We start from the raw sequence: 20,010 nt of genomic DNA, 5'->3' as shown, positions 1-20,010 counted from the left end.
GGAGGAAAGGGAATTTGGACCTCAGTTTAAGGTGAACCAGTGAAGGAGAAAATAGACATTGGCTTTTCATGTTACACATCTATATATGTGTTTCTATAGAGGCATATATTTCCATATATGACTTTATTTATAGCAAAACCTATATGCCTCACTCATTTCAACATCTGAATGAATGAAACAGAAATGGCTGTCCTACCTAATGTGTACTACTGGGTGAAGTTCATGATCCTTTATCATACAGATGATGCTGCAACCACTGCTGCCTTCCAAAAACTCCCCTACAGAATGTGGTTATTTGGAGGCTGCTACAGAAGAGCCATGCAAATAATATTCAGGATTATTCTCACTCCTCCAGAGAATAGAAATGTTGAAGAGACTGGGACTGAAATTCTAGCCAGCCTTCTGTGTAGAGGATGGTTGGTTGTGCATCTGAGATACTGGGACACTGAATGGATCTTTGGTTTTTCATTGGCAAATATTTGGAAGTAGTCCCATCAACAGTCACAAAACAAAGTCACCTTCGAGAGCTAGATGAAAATCTGGAAAAACCTCAGCGTATCTCCGACACTGCCTTAATATCTAATACTCATGGTTTTGTCTTCCTTGACCTTCCATATGAGGGCATCTCATTAAACCATGAGTACAGTGTCACTGGAATCAAAGCAACAAAGAATAGTAACTCATCATTATTGGATGGTCTCCTTCCCTCTATTTTCTTTGTTTGGCTTGAATTGTTTGCATAGTTGTCTATATTATTCTGGCAAAGAGATGGAATTTTACGTGCTTTAACCACATATATGACAATCCATTTAACTTATACTTGCAGTGCGCCACCTGGGGGACAACATGTGAAAACAAAAATCTCAAGATGCCTCCTTTAAAAAGTAGAGACTCATTCATAATCTCTACATTCAAAAAGAAATTGTCTGTTTTGCTTCATGGTACAGAAGCAAATTAAGATGTATTGTTTGGGCAATGAAATTATGAAGGTGGGTAGCTCAGTCATGGAGGGGAAGATTCACAGCTAGTTGTAAGGAATCTCACAGAAGCAGCGCCTCGCAAGGCAAACAGAGGTTTTGAGCTTTCCTCCTGAGTGTCTTGATGGCTTGCAGACATTTGGCTTAAAAAATAACATGAAATAGGTACATTCTCCCAGGTTAGAGTTTTATTTGTTTGTTTGGAGTCACAGTTTCCTCATGACCTTCATGCACATTCATGAACTACACACAAAGGAACCTCCAAACAGGTAAGCCATGCTTAGTAACTGACAGCTTGAAAGCAGGAGTCCATCAAGAATTTGTGGCTTTTACTAGCTCCCCTGCTCATCCCTGCTTTGACATATCCATGTCTCTAAACACGGAGAGGTCTATTAAAGAACCAAGAAAGCAATCCCATTATTGAGACATCTCAACAAACTTCAAGTGATGAGTCAGTGCCAAATGCACTGGTCTCACCTGACACCTGGCAGCCCAGGAGTCCGGCAGCAACACCTCCCTGTGCAGCACACTGGCCTCTGCTGACTCTGTGCCTTCTCTTCATTAGGGCTTGGGGTGTAACCAGGGCACAACTCCAGCGGCATGGGATCCTGCTGTGCATCTGCATCCCAACAGTATTACAGGACAGGGGTGCAGTGTCAGCGGTGCTGTAAACTGGCATCAGAAACCAATGCCACTGGTTCTTGGGCTCAGTGCAAGCACACAGCTAAACTGGTGGTTGGTTCTGTTTACCTAAGTTCAGACAACCTTTGTGTCTTCCAATAAATGGGAGTAAGAATTCAGAGAAGGTCCTTCCTAAGGCTCGTTCCTCAGTTCCTAGCAGCAAAAGGGTGGGTTTGTCATAACAGTGGTAACTGCTGGCAGCATCCTCCCAATGATATCTATTTTCAGGATGGGTCTAGGGGTAGCAGGATACTCTGTGGGCTAAGTCCTCACTTCAGCAACTCTGGGAAGGTTATCTGGGCACAAAGAAAGACCATAATAAGTCATCTTTGGTGATAATATGATGTTCCCATATGTTCACTGCCTCATCCTGCTAAAGTTCTTGCAAAAGGCATGCTCAATTATAAGAATATGCCATGGTTCTACTTATGTAAAAGAAGTTTGCTTTTTGATTCTTCAGACCTTAACTTTATTATATGATTGAGAAAAACTGACTTTTTGTACCACTAACAATGCCTGCTGTTGTAGCATTCATGACCTACTTGGAATGCAGAGATGACACTACCCTTTTCCAAAGGGCTTCTCGGAGTCGTGGTTACTTATCCATTTTGATACTATCAGACAATAAACAACAAGGTCTGGAGACCTCTTTTTTGTAGTCAAAAATTTTAATTTAAAGTTAAAATTTCACCAAGAATTTCATTTTTAACATTGACTTAAAAATACAGCTTCTGCTATATATATATATATATATGTGTGTGTGTGTGTGTGTGTGTGTGTGTATATATATATATATATATATATACATATATAAAATCTCACCTTTGCAAGAACTGAGCTGGCAATGCATGAAAACCACTGTGGCCTTTGAAGTACAAGACCCAGTTACCCTGATTCAGTACTCAAACTCCAGTCACTGGTTAGAAACTCAGAGGGGAGCCTCATCCCAGCCTTCCTCTCTTTAATGTAACTAAGCCAGCATTCATTTACTGATCAAATCCAGACCAGAGGAAACCTGGAGACTCAGTTGAACCATGAGTTAAAGATCAGGAAAGATCCAGAAGGAAGGTTCTCTCATGCCCAGAGTGACTCCTCCCAAACTTGCTTAGGGCACAGCAGCTGCATGCCCAGAGCAGGTACCTGTCAGTCCGGCCTGATGGCTCCATCCCCCAACTCTGATGCCTTCAAGAGCTGGTTCATCCCGGCACCAACTCTGCTGAGGGGGGATTTGGCACTTGCTCAAAATCTCAGAATGCCTACATGTAGCTACTTAGTTTTTGCTGTTGCTGCGATATTTCTGAATAATGTTAGAAAGATAAGCTTCCTTGGGTACCTTTCAGGAGCAGGGAGCCTTTTTCTGAAAAGACTGTACAGCTTCCTGAATACCTTTTCTTCGGTGTCTGTCTGGGTAACACCTCCCTCCGCTATTCTGGTTCAGCCTAGGAAGAGCCAAATCTCAGGAGAAGGGAAGTTTAGGGGCATCTCTGCAGGCTGACGGGGTCAAACCACAGTTCATCTCTCTGTTACCCTTGTTCCCTGTGTCCTCTATGTACAGCTTCCATGATTAGGGTGTCCTTCCAGTGAGGAATCTCCCCTTTCCTACCATGCATGGCAGAAGAGCTCCTACATTAGCTGGTTAGTCTTCGCCAAACAAGGAGACGCACACTGCAAGTAACTACATGCTAAAGAACAGAGCTGACCGGAACTAGAGACTTAACTCTGCAACAGCTGCCTGCGGGACATGCCCATGGCTCAGAACCAAAGTTCATGCTATGTTTTGACTATGGCAGCTACAAGGAGCCTCTCTGGCCATCCTCCTATTCCCCTCCAGCTACCAAGCTGACAGACAAAAAGCAAGGAAGCAACTGAGCTCAATTCCTTTATCTCCTAAAAGCAAATATGAAAATCCTTTCAGGTTTTTTTTCCTTCAAGGTATTTTGAATAGTGACCTGGTGGGGCTGTGGTCACTTTCCTGGCATCCTGGCTGAAGGTGAGGCGGGGCTATAGCGTGTTATTCAGGGCCCATCTGCAGACTTCCACCATGCTTGGCTCAGCAAACATCATCTTTGCCGTGGGGTAATCATCACACACAAAAATTAATAAATAAGCACAATTTCCAAAGACACAGAAGTTGCATGCTCTAAAACAGGAAGAGTGTTAGCCTCTTGGAGTAACCTACAGACGTTAACAACAGCACAACTAGACTAAGGTCAGTGTGGTTAGGGCCCAGACAATATCATCTACTTCAGCCTCTAGGGGACAAAAAAGGGACCAGAACTAAATTAAAAACTAGAACTAGCAGATGTTAACGCTATGGAAACAGGTAATGAGGTATGAAGAGGCACTTACGTGGAGGAGGGCTATCTGCATTTCCCATGGATGGAACACAGACGAAAAGAAAAGACAAGAGACAGACCCAAGAAAAAAAAAAAAGATGTAAAAGATAATGAATAGAATCCGCAGAGCACATGGAGCTGGAAACTCAAATTATCAAATTACTTCAAATCCAGAGAAAGAAGCCATTCCTGTAGAAGGAAGATGAGACAGGCTTTCCTATTTCTGGGAAGAGGTAAGGGTAGTGGGTACCTTTGCAGGCCCCTGGCTTCAAAGAGAAGGAAGCAAAGGATTCTCCCAGGTGCATTTTAAATCCAGGGGTCAGAGAGCCCAGGGAACTCTGTGAACACTCAGGAATTTAGTTCTACGGTATCTTCTTTAGCTGGGTGGACTCAGGAGCGTCCCAGGGCAGTATCTCTGTCTGCAGAGGGGTATGACAGGAGCAGAGCTTGCCCGGAGCCTGGCTGCTGGTGGGAAGGGAGGGCACAGTGGGATAGGCGTAGTTTAAAGAAAGAGGGAATGGCAGAGGAAAACCTAGAGATACATTCCTGAGTGGAATGAGGGGGAAGCAATTCTCTTGAAAGAGGCCATGGGGAATGCTCTTGCTATGGGAGGGAGAGGAGCAGAAAAGGCCAAGGCCAGGGCTACCTCTTCCCCTTGGCTTTGCTGGGTTTCTGCTACTGCTCACATATTCTATAGCAGTTTCCATTTGTCTCTGACTTAATATCTCTGCTGCATCAACAATCTCACAATGCATTATGTGAACTGTCACCATCTTTACCCGTGTCCTGCAAGTCACCAGGTGCTTAGGGCTTTTGTGGCCTGTCAAAAAGCAACTCTCCCAGATCCTTTGGCAACCCACTCCTGGTTTTCACCCCACTTCCTTTAATAATGTGTTGGTGCCCTCCCCGTGGCTGTTATTCTAACGAGCTGGACCGGCTACTATGACAGTGTCCCCAACCCCTTGGAGAAAGAGAGAATGAAGGGACTATGTGTTAGCTGTCACTGAGAACCAGAGAACTAGGAGGTGGGGCCTCCAGGAGCAGAGGGATCTGAAAGACAAAAATCTGTGGTCTGAACAATGACATGGGCCAGCTCAGGGTCCCCCGCTGCCCCCAGGGAGAAGAGGGTGGGCTGGGAAAAGGTGGGCAGCTGGCTTTACTTACGGACTGGCTGCGTCTTGAACTCGGAGGCCGCGCTGATCTCACCCAGCCCTTTGCCATTGAGCGCCGCCAGCCTTACGGCGTACGTTGTTTCGGGCTTCAGGCCCACAATGGTGACGATGCCCTCCATGCTGGCTGTTATGAGAATATGGGAAGGATGACAAAAGAGTGAAAGTCTGCTGTTAAAATAGTGCAGCCACTCTGGAAAACAGTAGGGAGGGTCCTCAAAAAATTAACTGTAGATTTATCATTTGGTCCAGCAATTTTATTTCTGGGCATATGCATAGAATTGAAAGTCGGGACCAAACAGATACAGATAGCTGGCTATCCATGTTCACAGCAGCATCATTCACAATAGCCGAAAGGCAGACACAACCCCAATGATCATTGACTGATGAATGGATACATGAGATGTGGCATATACATACAATGGAATGTTATTCCACCTTAAACAGGAAGGAAATTCTGACACATGCTACAACATGGATGAACCTTGAAGATATTATGCTAAGTGAAATAAAATAAGCTAGCCATAAAAGGACAAATGCCATATGAGTCCACTTACATGAGGTACTTAGAATAGCCAGCTACATAGAGACAGAAAGAATGTTGGTTGCCAGGGGCTAGGGAGAGGTAGCGAATGAAGAGTTAGTGTTTAATGGGTACAGAGTTTCAGTTTGGCATGATAAAAAGTTGTGGAGATGGATAGTGGTGATGGTTATGACTTAATGCCACTGAACTGTACACTTAAAAATGATGGAATATAAAATGTATGTTATTTATATTTTATATTAATAAAAATAACTAGAATTGATCTTTAAAAAAAAAAATCTGGTGGACAGATAGTGACATGAGATCAACCTGCCATAAAATTGGTATGAGATTTCAGAGGAAAGTTAGGAAGGTAAAGTGATGCTTTCTTCTGGCTCCAATCCTGATTACCCAGCAGCTCCTCTTGGCCCCCTGGCTCCCCCCAGAAGCTGAAGGAGTGTGATAGAAGCTTTCTGGCAGAACTAATTCTGAATAAAACTGCATTGGACTATATCTCTGAATGGCCGTGATACTGGTATCCTAGCCCACTCCCAATTCCACTCCAATTACCACATATGAGACCAGGATTAAAAATTTGTACAGAAACAAAACATACTTCACTGAGTTATTCCAATTAAACCCAAAAGGGGGAGTCCAACATAAGCACACACCATCCTCAGATGACTTAGGCTCAGAATTTTCACAAGAATCTTCAGTCTTTTAATCCTTAGCTTGGAAAGCTAGCACAGGATTGATTTAAGGGCAGACTTGTCCTGCTGGCTGTGCTTATTTGGTTACTATCACAATTACAAGACAGTCAGTCCCTGAGTACAGATATCCAAGCAGGACCGGCCGGGTGTCGGCAGAGAACCTGCAGCACAGGTAACTCCAACGTGCAGAGTAGGGTGGATTGGACTCAACTGGCCACGTTAGAACCTATGCACTGGACTCATCTGGCTGCTCAGAACCTACGCAAGGCTCCTGCCTGGAATGTGGTAGAGATGACTTCATCCATCCTGGAAGGGTCATGAGAACCAGGCTCTGAAGCACAGAGCGTGGGTTGAGGTGGCAATAGGGGCAACAACTCTGTAGGCAGATGTGACTTTGACCTAATTCTGGAGTGCAGTTCCTAATTCTCTAGGAACACGCACAGGTTGGCAGTGCGCACATCTGAGTACCGAGGCACTCGTGATCCCAATGGAAACACCGACTCCCCCAACTCACCTTCCTTGGCATCATACCACTTGGAATGCCATACTTCTTCACCCACTGCTCTCCACTCAGCTTTGTATTTGAGGATGGGCACCCCACCTGTGGCCTCTGGTTCATCAAACTGCACCTGGGCTGTGCTGGAGTATGGCTCCACCTGGTCGATGGATGGTGAAGAGGGAGTGTCTGTGGGGAGGGCACATATAGAGACCCAGGTGAGCCCAGTTTGGCCCAAGACCATTAACTCCCAGTCACAAGGCACATCTCTTTCATTTCTGCTCACTCTTGTGAATCCTGTCACTGTATCCTGTCCTCCTGGCCCATCTCACCAGATGCTTCTCCCCCAACATGCCCCATGCGCAGATCCAATGACTCCCAGCTTCCCAACCCTCTGGCTTTGCTGATCCTGGCCCTTTCTTCTTCCCAACATCCTGGAATCACTCAAGTACATAAATTGGACTGGCAGGGGTAGGTGGGGGGTTGTGGCAGCTGCCGTTAGGGACACTCACCTGCTTGAACAAGGATGAATTCCAAGGACTCCTGCCCAATGCGGTTCACTGCAGTACAGTTGTAGTTTCCAAAATCATTTTCAGAGTCCGGGGTCACCTTTAGAAGAAGAAGCTCTTGGGTTACAAGTGTTCCATGGGATGGTCACAGACTCAGATCTTTATTTACCGGATTAAGTGAGTAAAAAACAGAACTAGTAAAGTACAAATCATTAGCTCCAGCCCAGCCTTAAACAAGAGAAAAGAATAGCAGAGGGGCTCATGGGAGAGGCACATTCAGGGAGGGGACTGGTAGAGTGGGTGAAGGGGAGCTGAAAAGAGGCCCAGTGTCTTCTCTAGCCCATGCCAGAGAAGTAGGAGAGAGGACTTGAGCTGCATTTTGGAGCCCATCTAGAGTCAAACAGTGCTTTCTCTGCTCTGCCCCACCCCCATCCTGACTCACCTCCAGATAGCTGGCAGAGGGGGTGTTGTAGATCTTGATATTGCTGTAGTTGGAGCTTGGCAGCAGCTGGCCATCCCGAAACCATGAGATCGTGGCACTGGGATAGGCAAATACCTCGCAGGTGATGTTCACCTGGTTCCCCTCCCAAGTGTACACAGCCACAGGGCCCTGTAGCTTCGGGGCATCTGCAATAAATAACAATGACTATCGGGATCACTGCCATGATCATGAAGCCCCCATATCCTGTCTCCTGGCACTGGGAAGGCAGGTGTGCCCCAAAGCAGAGCTAGTGCCTGGTATAGTAGAGGTCAGGGCCGTTTTAGAATTCCTGTGCACAGCATGCAAAGACTCAAGGGCACAGCAGGATTGTAAGAAGCCTGGAGATGGTGTGTGGGGGGTAGCTTGGGAACAGAGCTCTGAATGGCCCAGAGCCAGCTGCAGGCAATGTGAGAACTCATAGGGTGCAGGTAGGTTCTTGCTGCTGTTTTCCTCTCTCATCCTGATCCTGCCTTGCCCCTCCCCTCCCATGTCCTTCCCCATTTATTCCTCACATTGCACTTCAAGGTACATGGACTGGGAGTCCTGGCCGATGGTGTTGCTGGCGGTGCAGATGTACTCTCCGGCGTCAGTGTACTGGATGCTCTTCAGGGTCAGCGATGACACACGGGCATGGCTGCGCACCACCATGTGCCCATCCAGAGTCTGTCGGGGGGAAAGGGAGCATGTCAGAGCCTGAGGCAGAGCGGAAGGCAAGAGTGCTATGGCAGGATGGGGTCTAGGAGACTAGGCCATCGCTTGGCTGTGACCTGTCTCTCTTCCTCTCTCCTGTCTGTATCAATGGCTTTCTTACTTTAGGTACCATCTAATGGGGGAGGCTCTGGGAAGCAGCATGAAAACTTGGGAGTATCCGAAACAGAAAATGAGACTCAGTTATGTCAGGCAGCCTGATCTAAGTGCCAAGATTGGTTTGGGGCTAGGTTCCCCAAGATGACTTTGTTTGGGATGTCTAAAATGGAAGCAAAGCCTCCAGCCAGCAGATACTGCAGCAGCAGCAGCAGCCCTACCTCATGAGATGCTGGGAAAACTGCATTGCCACCCTGTCCTTTCTGTCTGTCCACCTACCAGTTCCACGGTGCATGTACCCGTAGCAGGACATTCCAAGTGCCCAACATAAGAAATTATTAAAGAAATCCTTATTTCTGCAGATGCCTCTTTCCTGGATACTTAAAAGTGAAATAATCCCATGTAAAAACAAGCCAAACAACTCAAAGATCAGGAGCCACTGCACTGGAAGTGAGAGTAACTGGGTTCTCTCTCCAGGGACAGTGGTACAGAGAATCCTAGGCAGGTCTGGGATCCTTGACACCTTGGCCACCACCATTTTATAGTCCTTGACACAGCAATGGGCTTTCTAAATCTCTGGAATTATAATGATTGGTTAAAAAGAGAATAAGTACATGGTCCTAAAGCAATGGGTACTGGAGTATTTCTAAGCGGATTTTCCCCTTGACATTCTAAGTAAAATGGTTGCTGGCCCAGGAAGAGTCTACGCATGTGGCCTAACTTCAGATTCTCAGGAAAGTTAGTGATCTGGAAAAAAGGTCTTGTTCTATGCAGGCTGGGCCCTCTTGTCTCCAGTATATGATGTTCTGTAGGGATGGACAGGAGGTTATATTCTGCACCTGGTATCTGTCGTCCCATGCATTGGGTCTTTAAAGAATGACAGAACCATTGGCTTCAGGTTCTTTGGATATGCTGATTTGGGGCCCTGAAGCCCAGAACTGCAATGTCATACAGCAGCCAGAGTAGGAAGCTCACAAGAAAGATATCACTGGCCTTGTTCAGCAGTCTCAGCAGATTTACCACAAGAAGTCCCTTGGACCATCACTGACAGAGCTAGTCTATTCTGGTCATCTCAGCCCCTCGCATTTCATGTCTGGAAGCTGAAAAACTACTCTAGCAAGAAGACAGAAGAGTCAAGCAAAGTCATGACTGCCTACTGCTGCGAGTGCCATTCCTCCCTGGGATGAGTTCTCTGTTGCTCTGCTTTGACCTACAAATCTGGGACACTGGTTGGTTGAAAGATGCATCCCAGGAGATGCCACACATTAATGAGAGATGACAACAAACAGGTGTGGAGCACTAAGCTAGGAAGCCTCGTGACACCCGGTTTGTTGGTGATACTGGAGTTTTGAGGGGTGACAGTGCTGATACATTCCAGGACTATTTTCATACGTCATACACACAAGTCTTCACCTGTGAGTCTAGACTAGTGGCCTCGAGAGCATGGGGCCATCCCTGCAGGTATCTCTAAGGGGCTGTGCTGACCTGCTTGTCTCTCTTACTTGTCCAAACAAAGCAGGACTGAAGGCAGAGGGAACTTAAAGACAACCCCTGGCCTTTCTGGTGATCTCTGTGATATCAACCAGCAACTGAACTAAAATTCTTTGTGACACAGACCAGACTTGTCCTGGGGCTGCCACACACAAACTTGGAAATTGAACCATACTCTTCTGGAAGTCAAGAGAACATTTCCATAAGGAAGAGATGTTATAACAAAAGAGGCAGAGAAACTAATGTAGGCAAGAATAGGACCTTAACGACAGCAAAGCAGGGGATATTCCGAGTCTTTACTTGGAATAATCTAGAAAATGGTTGAAGAGAAGCTTAGAAAACAGTTGCATGGATAGCCATGATTTTTTTTTTTTTTTTTTGATTCCTATCTAGTTTCTTTCAGGAAATTTCTCCATGTGGAAATTTCTTCTAAAGAGAATTCTTATTTTGCAGTAGGCTCACTACACATTTGGTGATGGAATTATCTGCCAGATGCCCAGTTCTCCCTTTGAGGATACACAGATAGACTCCAGTGTCATTAGACTATCTTCCCCTGAAATGCTTTTACTCTGGCTCCTACACAGCTTCAGGGAGTGCCACCTACCAGCCATCCAGACAAAAAGTCATGCTGACCACCCAGGCTGCAGCAGAAGGAGCAGACGAGCTCTGGGCAAGTATGAAAGATACTGATGGCAAGAAAACTCCTTTTTTCCCCAAAAGTATGAAGAGTAATGATAATTATTCTCATCAAAACGTTTTTGTCTCCCTCCTTCCAGGTAAAAGTGCTAATGCTTTTAGAACTTACAAAATGAAATTGGCCATAACCCGAGCCTTCTTTTGCACTCATCTGGACTTATGGTCTTCATCTCCGAATGAGACAAACAGGAGAGAATGGAACTTCTGAGCCCTAGGGGCAGCATCCACTTGAAAGTCAATTATGTCCTAAGTAAGACACTCACGATAAGGACACTTCTGAAAAATGGAGTGAGGTGTCTGCTTTCCTAGGGGTAAACCTATTCCTTCCACTTACAATAATAATTCTCTTAACATCTCCTTAATGCTCCCTGATAAATCTCACCTCCTCCTCAACCAGGTCTAAATGAGAATGACAAGGAAAGTTGTATCAGGCCAAGCAGAATGAGATCTGTAGCTGCTTAAGAGTGGTTGATAATTAACCCTTCTTCTCTCTCTTCCCCAGTCCCAGTGGGTCCATGACTTTTGGACAATAAAGCACCCAACCTGTGACAGCACTAAGTGATTCCTGTGCCACAGGCGGGAAGCATCTCAGTGAGGATATGCACTTAACAGTCATCCCAGTGACAGGGAGGAGGAAGGTCTTATACACAGGAAGTTTAGAATGAACCGCATTTGACAATGGCAGCCTGTTCATGTGCAGAAACTAAGATCAGTGCCTGGGGACAGGCAGTCAACTTTTAAATATTAAACAGCATATCATTATGGATGGCCTTGACCTGAACACATGAGTTATATGTTATGAATAATTATCATTTCTGAAAGATTAAGAGGATAGATTTACCAAATTAAAATCTAGAATCTATAGGATCATCATGTTCTGCATTTATAGCATTACACGATCAAAGCCCCATCTGGATAAAAGGCAAAGGCTACTTTAAAAAAGTCCTTAGAGATTAGATCCTTGAATCTCATCTGAAGTCTACTGGTTTTATTTTCACTGTATGTCACTTCATATAAATCAGGTAAAAAATTATAGGCATGATCATACGTAGGGTCTTGAGATGTGGCAATCAAGGTCTAAAGATTAATATTTAGCTTCAGTTTTCAAACTAAGTCCCACATTATCCAAACCGAAGCAATGAGTCAGAGAAATTTCAAAGGCTAAATGCTACTGACTTTAAAAAACATAAAACCATTTGTACCACATCATTCTAATCTCATACATTTAATGGTCTATAAAAGTAATGGAGATATGTTTGGCAATTTGGGAAAACCAACGAGAGATGTCATTTGCATTGCTTTTGAGATGAAACTTGACGTGATAATTTACCAAGACTGATTATTATAAAATAAGTGAGCAACAAGATGAGTTGAGCTGGAAAGGAAAGGGAGGAGTGGGTTTTTAGATCACTAACTCTGCGACTTTATGGTCCAGAGCCACATCAACCATGGGAGCCAGAAAACTTTCATCATTTCAAAATGCCTGGCCTGGGAATCGGGGGCAATTTATTTCTATTGGTATAATTACCTGGATGTGATTTTACCAGCACCAGCGAGAGAATAAGATCCAGTTTTAGGAAATAATATGGATTTGTTCATCCACTCCCAACACAGCTTGCTTGCTCATCCTAAAATGATACTATTGCTAAGTAATATCTACCACTATCGACCTATTCTTTAATCTAGCTAAATTACTAATTAGTTTAGCATGTCTGGTTATTAAACTGCAATGGTGAGTTAAACTGTAATGCTTTCAAAACTAAAGACTGGCTAGTGGTCAGGCAAGCTATACCTCTTGCTTCTCTGGTCGAGTCCACGAAGCCTGGAGAGAACAAGATATAAAACACAACAAGAAAGCAGTAAAATTTTACAACATGTTGCTTTAGAGAATGTATCACACTGCATTCCGTGCACATGCAGCTTTTCTTTAATTCAGAACTTTTTCCAAGGCCCACTTTCAATGGTGTGTTTATTACACAATTTAATTTAGGATTTAGCTTATGTCCAGCTTTTTTTCCCCCTTAGGCACATTAAAATGTATAATTCAAAAGGTTTAGGCTTTCCTAATCTTTGGTATACCTAGATATGAATACCAGTAGGACCAGACTGCTCTTGTTCCAAAATACCTTAAATATTGCTCACAGTATTTGGTGACATGACTAGTTCTAACCACATTATCTAGAGATACTTAGAGAGTAGGTCTCCTCCAGCCGGGAGTGGTGGCTCACGCCTGTAATCCCAGCACTTTGGGAGGCCGAGGTGGGCGGATCACGAGGTCAGGAGATCGAGACCGTCCTGGCTCATGCGGTGAAACCCCGTCTCTACTAAAACTACAAAAATAAAAAAATTAGCCGGGCGTGGTGGCAGGCGCCTGTAGTCGCAGCTACTCGGGAGGCTGAGGCAGGAGAATGGCATGAACCCGGGAGGCAGAGCTTGCAGTGAGCGAGATAGTGCAACTGCACTCCAGCCTGGACGATGGAGCGAGACTCTGTCTCAAAAAAAAAAAAAAAGAATAGGTCTCCTCCTTTGGATTTTATAAGGCAGCTTATCATAAATATACTAATGCCATTTAATGCTCATGCATTTTATAACTCTTTGCATGCATTCCGTGAAAATCAAATTTTTATTGCCAAAAAGGAACAAAGCAAGGAGCAGAGAGGTACACTAGGAATGAGAAGTATGAAGTCCTTGAGACCAGGAGTCAGGAAACTTTGAGGATACCAAATGGAAGTAGTTGTGGAAGGGCTCTAGTCCTTAACAGCAGAGAATGCCCAGATGGCATGCGGGCTCCAGCATGTACCATCTTCATCAAACACGGCATTCCATTCACAAGTTGGCATTCGCAAGCCAACCCAGGGACACAGGGGTTAGGGAAATTTTCCACCCACATCTAGATTTTTTAATTTCTCCAGCACTTGGAAATCTATTCTCCTTACAGTTTATCTGTTTTTCATACTAGGATTCAAAGATATGATAGCTGCATTGTTCTTTTTATTACATGGCAAGACTGCCTGATTGTCTCTGATGTTCAGATGGAAAAAGGATAGAAAAGATGCCAGAATCATAGCAACGCAATCCAGGGAATGCAAATAAGTTAGCAAACATTTAGTAAGAGTCCACTAAATGCAAGGAACTTTTGTGAGAAATGAGATGGAAATATCGAGTTATGTCACATGATGTAGGAATGAAGAAGAAGGTGAGAACAGAGGAACGTGCAGAGACCAAAGTAACGGTGGGCCAACATGTCAAATGTGCTTGCCAATTCCACATCACTTAGAAGCTTGTCGGTTACATGCCAGGGCTGCAGGAATCAAGATCTTTCTTTTGTGAGACTCTATCACATTGAGTTGTATGTTTTTTCAAATCTGATTATTCTTGTGTCTCTCCCAAATCACTGTGGTTCTATGGCTTTTAGAATAAGTAGTTGCTAGTAACACAAAGCTTCCAGTAACATAACCTCTTACTTTTGTGCCTGGTGGAATGATAGGAAATATCTTGGCCCTAACCATTTGGTGAATGTGTGACCCACATTAAGACAACCTGATATGCAAATGTACACACTTATGAAATAAATCAAGGTATGATTAGTAATCCTCCAAAAATTGTTCTAGGTTGTTTTGATATTCATATTTTATTTTCTTACACACAAGTCTGCAGGAATATGTATATAAAACAAAGTGAAGCATTTCTATAATTTTCTTATGTATTCTATTATTCATGTGCCCACACACTGGATAAACCTGACTCTGATTGCTCAATGCAGTCGTCTTTTCCAGTGTTTAAAAGCAGGCCCTGAGTTTGTACTGAATGAGGAATTTTTTCTGGTGAAAAGGAAATTCCAGCTTCCAAAGAATCCAGAACTTCAAAAGTTCTCTTACTTGTGGGATATTCTGTCAGCCTAAGATTCAAGATTCACGGAATGCTTTTCATTTTTCCTATCTCTTCGGATCTCAATTCTTCACTGCTCTTCTTTCCTTAATAAGGCTTTATAGGCCTTTCTTTGTCAGCCATTTCAAAGGCAAAGAGATGTTCAAAGAGGCATATGATGGATTTTTTCTGCCAGGGATAGAGTATGTAAATCATCATCTGTGGGTCTCAGGCAGTAAGTAAATGACACCTGGAATTTAGCAGCACTCACTCAAACACCTGGCAATATTTAAAAGGAATCTGGGCGGGATGAGTAATGAAATAACATGGATGCAGAATCTTTCTGAGATATCACAATGACTTTCATACAGATGATCAAATTGACCCATTATGACGGTCAACTTTTTTGGTCAACGTAATAGTAACTACTAAGAAATGCATCAACTTTTGGACAGCTGATCTATCTTAATGATCTTGATGACCCAAACTATTAGGTACCCTAGCTATTATCAGTTGTTGAGCTAAACCAACTCAACTAGCTGAAGCTTAACCGATTGGTAATGGTCATTCTCAGATGAGTGATTAGACTCAATACAGAGACATGATCAAAGGTAGAGTGTGACCTGAATTCAGGCTCATTGTACTTGTTTTTGCTTATCTCCCCCCATCTTTTATAATGAACAAGAACATTGGTATTCCATTAGAAAGTCAATAACCATATGTCTATAGTTGAATGCCCTCTTTTCCACCTCTTCCCTTAAGAAGACTAATACTAGACTACACTCAGCAGTGAAGCAAAACACAAAGCTGCTTTAACTCACTTACATTGTAACTAACTCTATTAAAGGAATCATTGAACCTTCCACTAAAGTAATACAAACCATGAGAGAGCACTGTGGCACCGTGGCATCAGGTGGCCTACCTTCTGAGCCACTGAGCCAGAAGGAAGCCATTGTGGTAGTCCAAGGGCTCTGTACTTGACCTTGTTTTAGTCAACATTTCTATCAGTGACTTGGACAAAGATATTGCAAATAAGTGTTCATACAAGGTTAGAAGCAACAGCTAATACAAATGTTAGATGACGACTGCATTGGAAGACTACTGAACTGCCTGCTCTTGGGCTCTATGCTTAGGCTGGGATCCCCACTGACTGCTCTACTTCTTTACTTTTAATATACACATGGGTTGAAGTGCCCTGGACACACAGATTTCTAAGGTGAATTTCTAATGAGAGTCAGTCCTGACTGGTTACAAAGATGGACTCAAACAGTCATTCTCAAGCCAGGGGGTGTTTGTATGTGTCATAGTTTTAGTAACAATTAGAGGTGGTTACTGGCATTTAACAGGAAGGGGACTAGAAATGCTAAGTTTCTTGCAATGCATAGTACAGTCCCAGTGAAGGAAGCCTCTTCCCAAATTGCCACCATGACCCTGTTGAGAAGCACTGGTTGCAACAAACAAAATGCAATTTTTAACATAAATAAATATAAAATTCTGCAATATTGGTTAACCAATCAATTACATAAGAACAGGATAGGTGATATGTGGCTTAAATGGGGTTCATGTGAAAAAAGACCTGAGCATTTTAGTTGACCACAAGCTCAATATGAGGCAACAGAATAAGGAGACTGTTAAGAGCTAATGCTCCTTTACCTGCATGATGGCATCCACATCAAAGAGGCAACGGCCCTCCTGAAGTCTGCATTAATTACACTGAGCACAGCAAAATTTTAGGGGAGCACCAGTGAACTGAAACTATCTAGTATAAGACAACCAGAAAGATAAAAGGTATGGAAACTATGACATATGAGAAATAGTGAAAATAACTGGTGTGTTCAAGGTAAGAAGAGTGGACTGGAGGAAAGTCGAAGAGTTTTTAATGGCTCTCATGCAAAGGACTGAGTGGCAGAGGCTGGGAGGACTGAGCAGAGGAAGGGGCAGGGAAGCAGCTCATTCTGCTCTTCAGTATTGGCCAACTCCCCCGCAGAGGACTGACACCATCACGCTTCAGACAGGGACCGACTGGCTTCCTGGCAAGGATGCTAGGCCAGGGTGCCAGGCGAGACTGGATGACCTCAAAAGGTGCCTTCTGAACATCTATGATTTTAGCATTTTATGTGATCTAAATCTCAGGAGGCTTCTTTACCTGACCAATTAGATACAATCATCTATTCTTGTATGCTTAGCATATCACCCTGATTTTAAAAAGAAAATGGTTGTTTTCCACTCCTACAATTACAGCGACGCTAGTAATCTTGATTCCTAATTATATAGAATGCAACTTCAGATGGAGGAGAACATAAGGAGAGGCTGCCAGAGTAAAAATGAATTGTATTTTCTGCACTCCAACCAGTTCATGAAGAGCCCATATTTGTTTTCTTAATTATTAGCTATCCACAGTGTAAGATGGACAATATGCCTCTTTGATGTCAATATATAATTAACAGAAATGGCAAATTTTCTTATATAGAGTTTCACTCAGGCAAATGTGTCAGGCTGGTGTCACATCACTAGCTGATTTGGAGGACTTGTTTTAACACTGATTTACTCATGTTCCAATAAAGTGAACTTGAAGGCAAGTAAAAGAAATATAATACAACCAATGTGGCTGGACTGAAATAACGATCTAAGATTAAGACAAATGATCTATAGCGATAGCAGAATTATATAAAAAGTAGTCACTACTAGGCTTGAGGCAGCCTCTGCTGGACACCTGTCTCCATATTTAGCAAGTAGGAATGTGTATTAGTTCCTGGCTATTATTCTCATTCTAGAAAAATGAAATCATAGCTACAAGCCAGAAGTGCCAACCTATTAAAGAACCTCAGTAGGCACAAATCTTAATAACCTTTCTGGTCTAGATTGGCTGTTGAGCTATTCCTAGAAAAGATATAGAATTCAAAAGCATCACTCATCTGAGGCAGATATTATTTCTGTCCTTCACTGTAGGTCAAAGATATACACTGGGTCACTCTGGACAAAAATCTACTTTTAAGCTAATGTAGAAAGATCTGCGAAGCAGCAGCCTTGTGGTTTAAGCCCTGAAATGTACATTCAATCCACATAACACACATGAGTGGGGCTGAAATCTTAGCTGAGGGTTTAATTCTAATGTTGATAAAGAAAGTATCCAAGTAAACACCACATCTCTTAATCTAGCTGGTTTTCACAGTATCAAACAGCATATGTGAGTTTCAAAAATATTTAGCAGTTCCTCAGCTGACTTTTTAAGTTGAATTTAACTCTGGAGGTAAAGGTTGCAAAAAATAATAGGTTATTTGGAAGAGCAATTTCTGTTCCATTTGATGCAGTTTTGTTTTCTATTAGTGGGAAAGAAATCAGCTCCTCAAATGCAAATCCCAAATTTAGTGCTGGTATTTCACACTATCCCTTTCTGGCTTTATTTGAGTTTACTCTCTCTAGAGATTTCCTTTGGGCAGGCAGAAGAGTGAAGATCTATCATTTTTGACATTCTGATCAGTAAGTAGTCCATTATAAATGTTCCATAAGGCAAGGCCATTACTACTGAATAGGTGACAAAACCTGGGATAACTAAAACAGAGCCCATTACTACAGGATATACGAGATGAGATTGGAGAAGTACCATAAGAGGGTTTAAGTTGCATTAAAACCAGGCTTTTTCCTCCTACTTTTGGCCTACTCAATAATCAAGGGCTGTATGATGTGGGGTCACCTCAGTTTTTATATATTGTCAACAATAAAGTATCTTTCTGGTGGCCTATAAATCCATGGACTTTGAAGCTCAATCTTTCCCACCATTTTGATTTGTCAGGAAGCTTGCTACAATGTTCTTAAACCCTCCATGAATATATTGAAAAACCAGGATGTAATCATCACTTAGAAACTGCTAAATATTTTTGCCTTTAGAACAAAATGATATCCAAATGTGACCAAGAATACAGGCAGACACAATGGCAACCAAGCATTTGTGCATAAGTGCATATATAGCATGAGTATACAAACACAAGAAAAATAATTAATAGGTTCATTTTGAGCCTGATTATTTCTGGGAGATCTTTCCTAGGGTGCTCTTGAGATGATGACAATGTCACCTGGTGAACCTATGACATTGCCTTCTCTTTGTTCCCTCACAGCTCCATAACTCGGGGCTTGAAAATCACCATCGCCTCCTCCCCAGAACATCTAACTTGAGCATGGCCATACATCACGCCCCTGCCAACCTGTCCAAGGAATTGTGCCTATTCCATTGCAAGGGTATGCTGAGCAGGCCATGTCCTGCAGGCTCGGGGAGGGAGGCCCCGGGATCTGGCTGTGGCCTCTGGTGACCATAACCCATCTCCCAGCTCACCAAAGAGAACTGGGCACGAGCAGACTCAATCTGCTTTGAGTCTGCATTTCAAGGCCCTGAAACTCCTGGGCAGCATGATACCTTTTCTTCGCTGCTGATGTTCCGGGTAGAAGTCCTCCAGGTGATGGAGGGAATGGGGTCTCCAGAGGCTTCACAGGTAAGAGTGACCTGCTCCTCCAATTCCATGGCAGTCTGGTTCTCTACATATGTGATTTTGGGTTTTGCTGAAAAGACAAAACATTTCTCTGAGTTTATCTAATTATTGAGCTTTCTGGGTTTCAACAATGACATGCACCTATCCAACAAAGGTTATCTATCTGCTAAGTACAAGACCTTAGTCTAGGTGTTTTAGGAGATACAGACCTGATTCCCCAAGGCTTACAATGATGTAGGCATGTGACAACACAGAAACCATAATAAATAAGAAATATCCTATCGACTAAGAGTGATAAGGGCAAGGAATGCAGGAGGCATGACGCAGTGGACGAGTGCCTCCCTGGGTGGAGCCTTCAAGAGGAGATGGCTTTGGAGCCGGGCCATGAGATTTTCAGCAGGTGGAACTCTAGGGTGGAGATGGAGTCATTTGAAGTGTAGGAAACTGATTGAATAAAAGCAAAAAGCATGAATATATGAAGAGATGGCTGGGAAGAGAACAGTGTGGCATGAGGCACAGGAAGCAGAGGCTGGATGGCTGGAATTTTACCTGGTGCCTGGTGGAGGCCCACAGACGACATTTAATCAGCAACACAAAAGCTTTTGTATTTCAAGAAGGTTAACCTAGGGACATTTCAGGAAGCTTTGGACTAGAGAAAACTTTGAGGTGGGAAAACCAGTTTGGAAGCCCTGGCAATGACCCAGATGTGCGGTAACGCTGGATTCTGACGAGGTCGTTCGAGAGGAAAGAGCAAAGAGCAGTTTTGAGACAGATACTGGAGTGGAG

The 20,010-nt window shown here is 43.4% G+C and overlaps 1 protein-coding gene across 6 annotated transcripts in view; it reads right to left on the bottom strand.

The window, feature by feature from the left end:
- The window catches only part of NCAM1 (neural cell adhesion molecule 1), a 314,204-nt gene that overhangs the window by 37,669 nt on the left and 256,525 nt on the right, over window positions 1-20,010 (bottom strand). For 3 of the 6 annotated variants that reach the window (XM_011926758.1, XM_011926761.1, XM_011926760.1), the window contains exons 8-13: window positions 19,152-19,294; window positions 8,395-8,545; window positions 7,844-8,028; window positions 7,405-7,501; window positions 6,911-7,081; window positions 5,159-5,290 (exon numbers count right to left, since the gene is read on the bottom strand). In XM_011926758.1, coding sequence (XP_011782148.1) covers window positions 5,159-5,290; window positions 6,911-7,081; window positions 7,405-7,501; window positions 7,844-8,028; window positions 8,395-8,545; window positions 19,152-19,294 — 879 coding nt within the window. Of the gene's footprint in view, window positions 1-4,007; window positions 4,023-5,158; window positions 5,291-6,910; window positions 7,082-7,404; window positions 7,502-7,843; window positions 8,029-8,394; window positions 8,546-12,665; window positions 12,696-19,151; window positions 19,295-20,010 lie in introns of all 6 variants that reach the window. The other 3 variants (XM_011926756.1, XM_011926757.1, XM_011926759.1) reach the window with 3 other exon arrangements.

This window comes from Colobus angolensis, unplaced genomic scaffold (assembly GCF_000951035.1).
Source record: "Colobus angolensis palliatus isolate OR3802 unplaced genomic scaffold, Cang.pa_1.0 Scaffold7, whole genome shotgun sequence".
NCBI classification, from domain to species: domain Eukaryota; kingdom Metazoa; phylum Chordata; class Mammalia; order Primates; family Cercopithecidae; genus Colobus; species Colobus angolensis.
This window is presented reverse-complemented; position numbering and strand designations above follow the sequence as displayed.